At 37.0% G+C, this 12,446-nt stretch overlaps 4 protein-coding genes across 4 annotated transcripts in view; 2 read left to right on the top strand and 2 right to left on the bottom strand.

Annotated features, from left to right (window-relative positions):
* The window catches only part of LOC119077315 (fasciclin-2-like), a 385,563-nt gene that overhangs the window by 233,755 nt on the left and 139,362 nt on the right, over positions 1–12,446 (bottom strand). The window lies entirely within an intron of this gene.
* The window catches only part of LOC119077311, a 113,958-nt gene that overhangs the window by 98,082 nt on the left and 3,430 nt on the right, over positions 1–12,446 (bottom strand). The gene's annotated exons all lie outside the window — the stretch shown is intronic.
* On the top strand, positions 226–3,117 carry LOC119077314 (protein artichoke-like). Its single transcript, XM_037184482.1, has 3 exons — positions 226–490; positions 569–962; positions 1,030–3,117. The coding sequence occupies exons 1-3, from the start codon at positions 244–246 to the stop codon at positions 3,050–3,052; spliced, it is 2,664 nt and encodes an 887-aa protein (XP_037040377.1). The 5' UTR covers positions 226–243; the 3' UTR covers positions 3,053–3,117.
* Positions 9,642–11,817, top strand: LOC119077339. Its single transcript, XM_037184524.1, has 5 exons — positions 9,642–9,895; positions 9,956–9,989; positions 10,788–10,988; positions 11,067–11,480; positions 11,538–11,817. The coding sequence occupies exons 1-5, from the start codon at positions 9,784–9,786 to the stop codon at positions 11,671–11,673; spliced, it is 897 nt and encodes a 298-aa protein (XP_037040419.1). The 5' UTR covers positions 9,642–9,783; the 3' UTR covers positions 11,674–11,817.

The following is a 12,446-nucleotide window of genomic DNA, read 5'->3' as shown; positions in this document are numbered from 1 at the left end:
TTTATCAGCTGGTCCACTCATACAATCATACTGCTTATGCTCTCCACTCATACAATCATACTGCTTATGCTCTCGTTTCCGGTTTTATATGACTATATAGAGCGCATAAAGATGAGTGAACAGGTGTTTTTACGAGCCGACTATTACCAGCTGAGACACAAATTTGGTTGACATTTACTGTATTTATTCCACATTCTGATCGCCGGTTCACCTACTCCAGGACACCAAACTCCAACATAAAAAATGTCGAATCTTGGGCTGAACCAACGTTATCACTTACTGTGCTTAGCCTTCGCGATAATCATCATTGACCGAATCCACATTGGGACTGCCATCGAATGTGGCACGGTAAATTTATTTCGTGAACTCATCTCAGGTGGAAATGAAGTGCTTCGAGACGAGTGGCCGTTTATTGCGGCGCTGCATTATTCTGGCTCATTAAAGTACTTCTGTGGCGGTACAATAATATCCAACAAGCATGTGCTCACAGGTAATGATTTACAGCAGACATCCGGTTCTGTTCGTGAAAGTGAATGCGGACCGGATTCACAAAAATTGCACATTTCAGCCGCCCATTGCATCCACGGGAAGTTTTCAAATGTTATTCTTTCGCCTGATGAGTTGACGGTACGTCTTGGAGCTTACAATCTTACAGCGACAAATGAGTCTGGAGTTGTTAACAGAAATGTTACTCAAATTCATGTACATCCCGATTGGAACGTACTCGAAGAGAAATATGACGCAGACATTGCCATTTTGGTTCTCAACGAAAATGTTACATTTTCAAGTCAAATTCGTCCAGTTTGCGTGCCCATGGATGATGATACCATTGAAGGAGATAAAGGAACGGTGGTCGGCTGGGGTTTAACGGAAAATGGAACTGCTGAAGGAATTCCAAGACAAACCGACTCAATGGCCTTGAATGATTCGTACTGTTACAGAGCCGATAATGTTATTGCAAGGTACTTCAAATACATTCGCATCTCCTCTTCCACTCCTAACAGTTCGCTATTTCGAATCTGTTTTGAGGTACTCTTCGGAACGTTCGTTTTGCGGGGTGGGTAGCGGAACACCCAACAAAGGCGATTCTGGCGGCGGTTATTTTGTGATCATTGGCTCCGCTTGGGTTCAATGTGGAATTGTATCAGTGGTTCGCACAAACACTATCGGACAAGTTGCTATTGGCTCATTTGCCATCTACACGAAGTTAACGTCCTTCACACGCTGGATAAACGAAACTGTTAGACAATCCGGAAGTTCGGTAAGCGAAGCAACAATTAAAATCAATCTGCACTGCACTTATCAGTGGAACAGTGATGGGATTTATGGTTGCTGGCTGCTTGATTTGAATATTCGAAAACCGAATTTTCTGGCAAATTCTGTCACCGGTTCTCATAAACGTGAACAGAAGGATAGGGATGTTGAGCGGATTGCATTTGTGGGTGGTGTAATGCATTTTCTTCCTGATAATGTTGGACGTATGTTCAAGAACCTAAAGTACCTCAGTGTAGAAAAGACGAGGTCAGTGTCGATTGATACCAAGCGCATCTGTCGGTCAAATTTCCAGAACTTAGAACATTTGGAAGGCATTCGATTGTTGCATAATGTCATTGAGGAATTAGATGAAGATTCTCTGTGGGATCTGCCGAATTTACGATCAATTGAACTCAACAATAATATGCTCAAATTACTGCATGCGTCTACATTCAGCAGAAATTCGAAACTGACGAAAGTGTTCGTTTACTCGAATGTCTTAAAAGCGTTGCCGCCGACTTTATTCGAAAACAATTCCTTGCTGGAAGTGATTGTCTTCAGTGGAAATTCCATTGAGACGATAGCCGATGGAATTTTCGATGCGAATATCAACCTGAAAATAGTTTCTCTTGCAGTAAATCGTTTGGAATCGGTTGGCAGCAATTTATTTCGAAATAACTCAGAATTGGAATCCGTCGATTTCTCTAACAATGCTCTCAAGACCATTGACGAACAAACCTTTAGCACCAATTTCAAACTTAGTGCACTTTTCCTCGCATCAAATGAGTTGGAATCTATTCCCCCACAGCTATTGCAGAACAAAACGCTGATGAAGGTAATCAATTTCGGAAAAAATTTATTGAAATCCATAGACGACCGATTGTTCGAAACAAACATAAGGCTCAGTGAGATCTATTTGTGGTCAAATGAGCTGAAAGTTCTGCCCAGACATTTATTCCACAACAATTCAGCATTGGAAGTGGTCGATCTTGGTAAGAATCTCATCGAGACAATAGATGAAACTCTCTTCGAAAACAACGCCCTACTTCGAAAAGTCTCTTTAGCGTCCAATCGCTTAGATGCATTGCCCGGTCACTTGTTCCAACATAATTCACATCTTGAATTGGTAAATGTTCGAGGCAATTTCTTGGTGGAAATGAACGAACACACTTTCGAAGCGAATGAAATGCTGAGAGAAGTCTATTTGGAAGGAAATTTTCTCCCATTTCTACCCATCGAATTATTCACAAATAATTCACGGCTAGAGATCGTTGATTTGGGCAATAATTCATTGGAAGCAATAGATGAGCGAATTTTCAACCATAACCTGAATCTCCGTCAGATCTATCTATCGGACAATATATTGGATACCCTACCGACAAACCTGTTTGAACGAATGGAGTATCTGGAAATCATTGATCTGTCCGCAAATTTCATTGAAACAATTGACGGAAATATTTTCCGCACAAATTTAGGACTCACGAAAATCTCTTTCGAAGGAAACCGATTGCAATCGCTGCCGAGGAAATTATTCCGAAGAAACAAATTGTTGCGACACATCGACTTCCGCGGCAATTCCTTGAAGGTTATTGGAATTGATTTCACTAAAATTAAGAGTGCTTTTCACATCAATCTCTACAAAAATGTTTGCGTAGACGCCGTGTTTTACAATGCTAACGATTCGGCGACATTTTTTCGCAACAAATTTGAAAATCTGACACAATTTCAAGGCATAATCACAGCTAACTGTTCGTATGCTAAAAAGCGTCCATCATCTGATACCATTTGGATAGAATAAGCCGCTTCAGTTGATGAAGTGAAAATGTTGGCATTTGAATCATAAATAAAGTTTTGATAACAAACAGCAACACAAAAATAACTAAAATCTTGTACAAGTTAATTATTACCTCACGTAATGAGTTACTTTCGCAGCATCCAACGTAATCTAATTTTCCAAAGAATTCAGAACATCAAATGAATTTCCTTTTGTCGCAACAAACTCTGACAGCAAATTACCCTTCTCCGCAGCGAACTGTCACTGTGACAGTAAATTACTATTTGCCGCAACAAACTGTCATTGTGGCAGTAAATTACTCTTTACTGCAACAAACTGTCACTGTGACAGTAAATTACCCTTTGCTGTGACAACCTGTCACTATCAGCAAATTACTTTTTTCCACAACAAACTGTCACTGTGACAGTTAATTACCCTTTGTCACAAAAAATTATCAGTAAATTACCATTTGACCAACAAACTGTCACTGTGACAGTAAATTACTATTTGCCTCAACAAACTGTCACTGTGACAGTAGATTACTCTTTGCCTCAACAAACTGTCAATGTGGCAATAAATTACTCTTTACTGCAACAAACTGTCACTGTGACAGTAAATTACTATTTGCCTCAACAAACTGTCAATGTGGCAGTGAATTACTCTTTGCCTCAACAAACTGTCAATGTCAATGTGGCAGTAAATTACTGTTTACTGCAACAAACTGTCACTGTGACAGTAAATTACCATTTGACCAACAAACTGTCACATTTGACCAACAAACTGTCATTGTGACAGTAAAATACTATTTACCTCAACAAACTGTCAATGTGGCAGTAAATTACTCTTTGCTTCAACAAACTGTCAATGTGGCAGTAAATTACTCTTTTCCACAAAAAACTGTCACTGTGACAGTAAATTACCCTTTGCCCAACAAACTGTCAATGTGACAGTAAATTACTCTTTGCACAACAAACTGTCACTGTGACAGCAAATACCATTTGCCCAACAAACTGTCACTGTCGCAGTAAATTACATCTTGCCTCATACTTCATATATAGTATGTATATATAGTATGCATATATAGTATATACTTCATATATTGTTATGTATCCTAATCAGTTATCTACCAGGTGTTGTATTTGTGGGTCATGTGGACATTCGTACTTATACGAGCGAGAGGACACCTGCATCGCAAGATTCATCGACTTACTGTGGATTTACATAGCAACGTAAAAGTGACAGATGCAAAAATTTTCTCATACGGCAACTCGAAATTTCATTCATAATTTTAATTTTATGAATGAAATTTCGGGTTGCAGTATTTAAAAAACATTGCATCTGTCACTTTTACGTTGCTATGTAAATCCACGGTTACAGTGTGTTCAAACTAAATTCGAACACCGTAACCGTGGATTTACATAGCAACGTAAAAGTGACAGATGCAATGTTTTTTAAATACTGCAACCCGAAATTTCATTCATAAAATTAAAATTATGAATGAAATTTCGAGTTGCCGTATGAGAAAATTTTTGCATCTGTCACTTTTACGTTGCTATGTAAATCGACAGTAAGATTTTTTAGAGTTTCTAAAGTCATTAATGTCAAATAGCAAAAATGCGTCCGTTTCAGCCTTTTTCTCAGGCGCACTTTTTATTTTGAATTTGAATTTTTCATCTTTTTCAATTTTTCGTTGTTTTGCTACAGAAAGTGTTCAATTTTAGGTTTTATTATTTTATTTTATAATTTGGAGGCTCAATACTGTAATTTACGTCCGGGCAAATAAAAGAATCAATAGAAATACAGTGAACGACATCTCAAATGTCTCACTGTCAAATTTTTCTGAGAATTTTATTGTGTCATTGCAAATTCACAATGACATTCTCTGAAAAAAATGACAGTGAGACATTTGAGATGTCGTTCACTGTAAGTAACTTTTTTTAAAAGTTTTATCAGATTTTTGTCGTATAGTGGCCGACTTTTAATTTTTTGGTATAGTGGCCGCGCGACTTTAAATTTTGTGGACTATTTCGATTCAGCTGTTTGACAGTCTGGTCCATGTAAACAGGGAAAGTCAGTTAATTTTATAATCAGTTGTAGATGAAAGTAGCAACAGTGGTTTGTTTATTATCGTTAACAATACGACTAAAGATAGTGTATTCGTTGTTTTTATAAGATATTTTTTTGCATGGAAAATATGTTTCGCATGGATAGCATGCTTCAGATGGAAAACATATTTCAGATGGGAAACATATTTCAGATAAAAAATATGTTTCACATAGGAAACATATTTCAGATATTAAACAAATTTCAGATGGAAAGAATGTTTCAAATTGAAAACATGTTCCAAATGGAGAACATGTTTCAAACGGAAAACACTTTTCTGATAGTAAACATATTTCCAATAGAAAAATATTTTAGGTAAAAAACATGTTTCAGATAAGAACATGTTTTAGATAAGGAACATGTTTCAGGCAAGGAACATGTTTAAGATAAGAACATGTTTCAGATAAGGAACATGTTTCAGATAAGTAACATGTTCCAAATGGAAAACATGTTTAAAATGTCAAACATTTTTCAGATATAAAACATGTTTCAGATTCGAAACATGCTTCTGATGGGAAACATATTTCAGATAGAAAACATGTTTCAAATGGGAAACATGGTTCAGATAAGAAATGTGTTTCACATGGAAAAACATGTTCTGTGTGGAAAACATGTTTTGTGTCGAAATAGTATATTATCAGACGAAGAAAAAGTGCGATGAAGTCGCACTTTTTTGGTCCTAGGTACGAAAAGTTTTGTTTTTGACCCAGGTGGTGAAAACGTCCGAAAATGACTTGAGTGGGTACGAAAATTGATGTCACTGGAAACGAAAAGTGATGCCACTGTAACGAAAAGTAGAAGAAAAGGTGAGAGAAAAAGTTGTTGTTTTGGCTCTCTACCTGGTGAGGGAATGTGAAGTTTTTTTCCGCCTGAATGAAAACTTTTTTTCTAATTTGAGCTGAATATTGGAACTTCATAAAGTACTTCATAAAACTTCGAACAGTTCTTTTTGTCTCTTTTACACATGTTTTTTCTTACAAATTACGGCATATTGGCTCTTCCTTTTCCTTTGAATTTCGATGAATCTAGAGCTTTTGTTTCATAACCCAGCTTTAGGCATTTCGTCAGAAAATTTTCGAATGTTCGTATTAACCTTTACGAAGATTTTTTTATGCGATATTCCAAAGTATTAGCATCTAAATTATTCTAATAAGACTTTCCTCTTCGTCTAAAATGATTTTAGTTTTAGTTGAAACAAATGTCAGAGTTTACCGCCATTGATAAACTTACCTTTCGCGATTAAATTTAATTCAAGAAACTTCTAAGCTAGGCTTTGATTTTCTTCCATAAATGGTCTCAATAGAAGCCACACACACTGAACGGTCCTTTATAGTCCGTAGAATAAGAATGTGTGTTCTTAGTATTGAATCGACAAATGTGTCGTAAATTCTTTGAATTACCAAATCTGAAAAATTTTAATCAGTAGGGTAAAGGTTAGTCGTGCTTCTATACATTGACGCTGCCTTGTAACGTGTGTATAACCTTGAAAATGTCAATAAATGTTACGCGTTACCGAAGAACTATACTAATACTATTCATCTATGAAAAATTTACGACAAAAATCTGATAAAACTTCAAAATAAGTTATTTATATTAATTCTGTTATTCGCACAGTCTCAAATTAGAGTATCGAACCTCCAAATTCTAAAATAAAATATTAAAACCGGAAATTAAACACTTTGCGTAGCAAAACAACAAAAAAATTAAAATGACGAAAAATTCAAATTCAAAATAAAAAGTGCGCCTGCGAGAAAGTGTGAAACGGACGCATCTTCTGTTATAGGCCGATGCCATGAAATCGATGACTTTTAAAACTCTAAAATATCTCAAATGTGCTCCGAAATAAAAAAAACGGACTGTATAGATACAGCAGTAAACCTTGTATGTACCAATTTATGAAAATGGTTTATCCACCACACGTTAAATTATGGAGACCATAAACCAGTATAACTCATTTATTGTCGTCTAAGCATAAAAATGTGCGAAGAATTAAATTGTTTGTTGATTTTGTAGTACATACGTTTGAATGTCGAAAGTAAATTGTTTTAATTTATGAGAATGCATTTAACTAGAAATTCATTGTTCATTGCCTGTTGATATAAAATGTAAATTTTCCACGATTTTATCGCACAACGAGAAACTACGAGAAGTTCATGTGCTGATGATGGTGGAGCAACAATCAACCGAAATTCGAAATATGGATAAAATGTTTTCTGAGACAAACATATTCATATAAACGAACGAAAATTGACTGCTTAAACATTGTAATGGCCTCTCTTTGCATTGAAAAAGTTGTATATTTACTCATACTCAGCTAGCTATAAGTCACGAATTGGCATGAAAAAAACAGGTCATGTACTGGGTTTCTCCTTTGGTCAACTCGTACGCAAAGCAAAGTGATTTGAAGAGCGAAAAAATTCCACAAAAATCTTCAATTTTCGATTTAATATTTTACCGGAATAAATCAAAGTGTGGGCTGGCTTGCGGAATATAACTCAATTTGTGATCTAATACGACACAAGCCATCAATATTCACAGTGGATTACTCAAAAATATGTTTCTGTGCAAATTGAATGATCAAATAGACAACTGATCTGTTGTTGCTGTAATAGCTGTAATGGGATTCGTATCATTTATGTATATGTGCGCGAACGTGATGAATTAGTAAAATTTGCTTTGACGGTCACTGACTCAAAAAACAAACTGTTTAAACGAGGTAAGCGAACGACTAAAATTGGATATATCTCATGTGTTTGCGCAGAAGAATTTGTTCAAATAAAAATTTTCAGCAAAGAAATTGGCTTTTAAATGGCACTTAACAAGTAGCCTCTACACAAAGGAGAGTCTTGGATCTAGAGAAAAGTGGCAGAGAAAAGGTCCTCTCTCATTGTCAATTTCAAAACAACTTCGGATGCTGTGGGATCATTCATAAATTACGTAACGTGTTCTCAGTGCTGCCATCAAAATTAAATCCTAAATAACTCGAGGAACACACGTTCTGCGACGCTAAAACTATGTTCTACTCTCCAATATGCCGCCATATATATGTCCTAACGTCCCAGAGACCGTCTTTCTCGAGTTTTTTATGATTTAGTTTTCATGGCAACACTGAGAACACGTTACGTAATTTATGAAAGAGCAAAAGAAACTGGTGTTACCACGACCAAATTATAAGAAAAATGAAATTTCGTTCATCTAGCTCCGATTACAATACGTGACGCGATCATTTCTGCATTCCACCGCAAATAGCTCTGGACGTTGGGGTATTTGTGTCAAAAATGGCGAAAAACTTCTCTAAAATTCTTGAAGTTTGAAGCCATTTTATCATAAACCTTTTAGCATCAGCCAGAGAGATGCTAATATGACGACTGAGACGCCGTTTCGATGGATAGAGGGGATATGTCGAATGACAGCTGGTTTTTTGAGAGAGAATTAAATGTATTTTCTCATCATTCGACATATTTCCTCTATCCGTCGAAACGATCCAGTCGCCATATTAGCATCTCTTTGACATCAGAACTATCTTTTACACTCTCAGTAAGTAAAACTCTTAAAAATTGACCATTTTATGGTTTGACATTGCCAGTTTGCTTAAAGCGAAGCTGAATCAATGAAATTTCATTTTTCTTATAATTCGATAAAACGACACGTCCCATTTTTGCATATAACTATTTCGACTGTAGATGGCACGCCATCGTGATATTTGCTTTGAATCGAACCCCATGCCTCGACCACTTAATAAAAATAGTTTGCTCGTAATCTGTACGAATTTTCTGCTTATATTTTAAGACTCAATTCGTGTGGGACATTTCAGACCAAAATTGGTCATACTAAAATTAGTCTCGTCTATTGACCCGCGGAATCTTTTCAGTAAATATTGAATCGCTAATTTTGTGTCAGAGAGACCACATTTGTCGCAAATAATTGCCGAGCATGAAGGTTTCTTTCTCATTTGTTCAAATTATACACTTGATCGTGCGATCATGTGAGCGGTGTGTTACCTGTAAATGTATGTATGGTAATAATGAATACATTCCGTTGTCGTGGCGAACTTTGCACTTTTAAACAACTCTCGTTCGACTTACGTGTATAGTACTTTCTCGTTGAAATAAAGACAAAATTTTTGTTTTCCAATTAAAACAGTGACAAAATTCGCATGCAAAGACTAGGAGCGGAAAATTGAGTCGTTCATTTTTGGATGAAACAAAGTTTTTTTGCGTGAGAAATTGAAGGTGTGATTTTGAAGGTAGCGTAGCATTCGCATTTGCTGATAGGCAACTTTCATTTTTGGTCAGTCTGATAACAGCAAAACAGATCGGATATTGTTCCCTTGTAATTGAAATTCCTCCATTTCCTACAAAACGAACGCAAAATTTGTTATCAATTCCGCAAACATTGTTTACACAAATACTACTGTACGGCTTATTATCAGTTCGAAAACGACTAGGTACATACTACACTCCAGTGGCTAATCATCGCATTTTTCTTCGAGTACTGTTGCCGTTTAATCTATTTTGCATTGTTAGTCGCTATGGTGTAGTCGACGCTACTGAAAATAAGATTCAAAACTCTTCACAGTACAACAGTTAGATGAATGATCGAATCAGTGTATCAGAGTGTAGTTGTAGCTTAGTTGCATTCGTCATTCAAAAATGAATTTCCGAAAAATTCAGACCAATATCATAATTGAGACAGTGGTTTTTCTGTGTATCGTTGGACATCTAACTCCGATTATTGTAAACGGCCAATATCAGACTCCCAACAGTAAGCTGCAGGAAACCCATTCATTTCTTGAGAGAACGTAAATCAACACTCAGTTTTCAGATCAATGCGGTGGACGTTTTCGAACAGTGAATGGGTAATTTGCCTTCAGAGTGACTAAGGAAATTGCACTGGTTGCATAGGCTACGCTTACATTTAAAGAAATCTGGCAACAGACTGACAGTCATCAGAACTGAAGTCTAGGGATGTCCTTTGCAGGACATATGTAGTATACATCTCAGTCTTGTCAGTCAGTTTACACAGTAAAGAAACTTCAGTTGTCATTTTAGCTCAATTAGAGTGTTATAGGAAAGTGAATTCTGACTAGTTTACCTCCACTGATGTCGGGTTCACACGTCACCAATTTTTGAAATTGGACCTCGAGATTAGTTAATTTCAACTGGTCTTCGATCTCTAGAGTGCTAAACTATACAATGTTAACGAAGAGAGATTTCGGTTCAGTTAACATAACTGGCCTCGAGGGGAATGTCAAATATGACATAAGATTCACAAAAAAAATTCTTTGAATTTCAATTTAATTCTGTTTTTATTTACAATGCCAAGAAAAGGCAGCCAGGCTAAGCCGTCATTCCAACCTGTAAAAACTTGGATCTTTTCAATTTACAAGTCTCATTTATAAATTGTTGACATTGCACTCGAGGCCAGTTAAATTTAATTGGTCTCCGCTATCCGTTAACACTGTGTTTAGTGTGTTTCACGGAGAGCAAAAACCGGGTAAATTTAACTGACCTGTTGGAAACATTCAGAGTCGGTCCGGTTTAATATGTGATTCCTCTCATTTTGACGTGCGACCCACAGATCAGTTAAAATTAACCGGTCAGAAATCGCTCTCCGTGAACTCAGTCGAAACTCTTCTTTTTCACTACTACTTCAGAACAATCGACTTTCATTACAACACCGAAACGAATCCCGATCCCGACATGAAAAAGGTTTGTGTGTGGACAATAATTCCATACCCATTTCAAAGATACATCGAAGTAACGGTCGATTCCAGTTCTCTGACGTGCAACGCCAACAACGATCGCCTCGGCTTCACTTGGCTTAATGAAAGTAGCTCAGCAAAGCCAGTCACTCAGTAAGTTTAATTATTTTTTTTTTTGGAAATAAAATTTTGTTTTCGTGACGCTAATTGGTGGCGTTACAAATCGACAAGAGCATCAACTTGCGAACCGATCCACATAAAAAACGAAGGCAGTGTGTTGATCGTCGTACTGATTAGTGAGTCGTCCAAACAAAACACCGGATTCAAGCTGACATGGCGCGGAACCGGGTTTTACAGTCGGATCCGATTTGTTACCGCATATAATTCGTATGGAAAGCCATCCGTACAGCCGATTCCATACTTTGGAGCCGGCTTCATTGGTAACTCTTTGTCTACGTTCGCTTTTCCAACGGGAAATCGAACTGATGGGCACACTATGGAGATGATAATTAGTCCTGTCAAGCTACAAACGGATATATATACAGACTGTCCTGGATTAGGCCGAGGCGATTGGATAAACAAAGAGTGTAGCCTGCTGATGGTATTTTTGATTGAGAATGATGGCACTCTGAAGGTTCATTCAACGTAAGTTTGTGACAAAGTCATGAGTTTCGTCCAATAAAGAGTTTCTCCGGATTTCAGATTCACTGATAGCACATCGGATTACACGGAGCTTAGAAACGAGAACGGATTTTACATGGTCTTTTGGGGAGGAAATCGTTACGCTGCTACGGGTGGAGGGTCACTGATGCTCAATTACACTTCAATTCGCAATTGAAAATTAATTGATTATAAGACTGGCCGTGCTTAGAGTACTTGTCACATTGTTATACTACAGCTGAAGAATAAATGTTTGTCTTGACGTTTTGTTTCTGAACGATATCAGAGCCCTAACGAGCATCGACAATAAGCAGAATGAAAATAGAAAATCAAATTTGAATTGAAGCGTACGTCGTGCCTGACATTTTTTGATAAACGTTCCAAAAAAGAAAAATATTTTCAAGCTGAGTGAAACGTACATGTAACCTTATACAAACTGCTAGTCATCTGCTATCGACAACGACGACAAGAATGGACGATGAGCTCTGGCTAGTGTTCTCTTATACAGCGAAATGTTTGATAAACATATTGAAGTAATAGATTTTGCGCGTAAGTCTAGAACACAAATGAAGTAAAAGACTTGGTGTTTGGTTGCGACCAAGGTTATGAAAGAACAGGTTTAGACAACTATGAGTTGATCACGAAGGCGGTGACATACAAATTGTGTCAGCTGGTACGGAGTTTATATAAAAAAAGCAAATTAACAAAAACAAAATTTCGAATTTTTCTAAAAAAACATTTTCTTTAAGATGATTTCACACACAATCTGTACTGAATGCGTTTATGTGTCACCCGCCTTCGTGTGTATCTTAACCCGTTCTTTCTGAACCTTGGTTGCGACGACGCTTGCCGTTTCTATAAGGCTAAACCAACATTTTAAGGCTCCGTGAAATATCTGCAATCATATAAGGGGTCATGACATCCCCACTTTTCAGGGCTGGGAGGTGCAGG

This window comes from Bradysia coprophila, unplaced genomic scaffold, assembly GCF_014529535.1.
Source record: "Bradysia coprophila strain Holo2 unplaced genomic scaffold, BU_Bcop_v1 contig_235, whole genome shotgun sequence".
Classification (NCBI taxonomy): Eukaryota; Metazoa; Arthropoda; class Insecta; order Diptera; family Sciaridae; genus Bradysia; species Bradysia coprophila.
Note: the sequence above shows the minus strand (reverse complement) of the source record. Positions and strands in the feature narration are given on the sequence as shown.

Coding starts and splice junctions, on each gene's coding strand:
- LOC119077314 (XM_037184482.1), top strand. CDS start 244: ATGTCGAATCTTGGGCTGAACCAACGTTATCACTTACTGTGCTTAGCC. Junction 491..568: donor CAACAAGCATGTGCTCACAG/GTAATGATTTAC, acceptor TGCACATTTCAG/CCGCCCATTGCATCCACGGG. Junction 963..1,029: donor GCCGATAATGTTATTGCAAG/GTACTTCAAATA, acceptor ATCTGTTTTGAG/GTACTCTTCGGAACGTTCGT.
- LOC119077339 (XM_037184524.1), top strand. CDS start 9,784: ATGAATTTCCGAAAAATTCAGACCAATATCATAATTGAGACAGTGGTT. Junction 9,990..10,787: donor CGTTTTCGAACAGTGAATGG/GTAATTTGCCTT, acceptor CTACTACTTCAG/AACAATCGACTTTCATTACA. Junction 10,989..11,066: donor TCAGCAAAGCCAGTCACTCA/GTAAGTTTAATT, acceptor CAAATCGACAAG/AGCATCAACTTGCGAACCGA.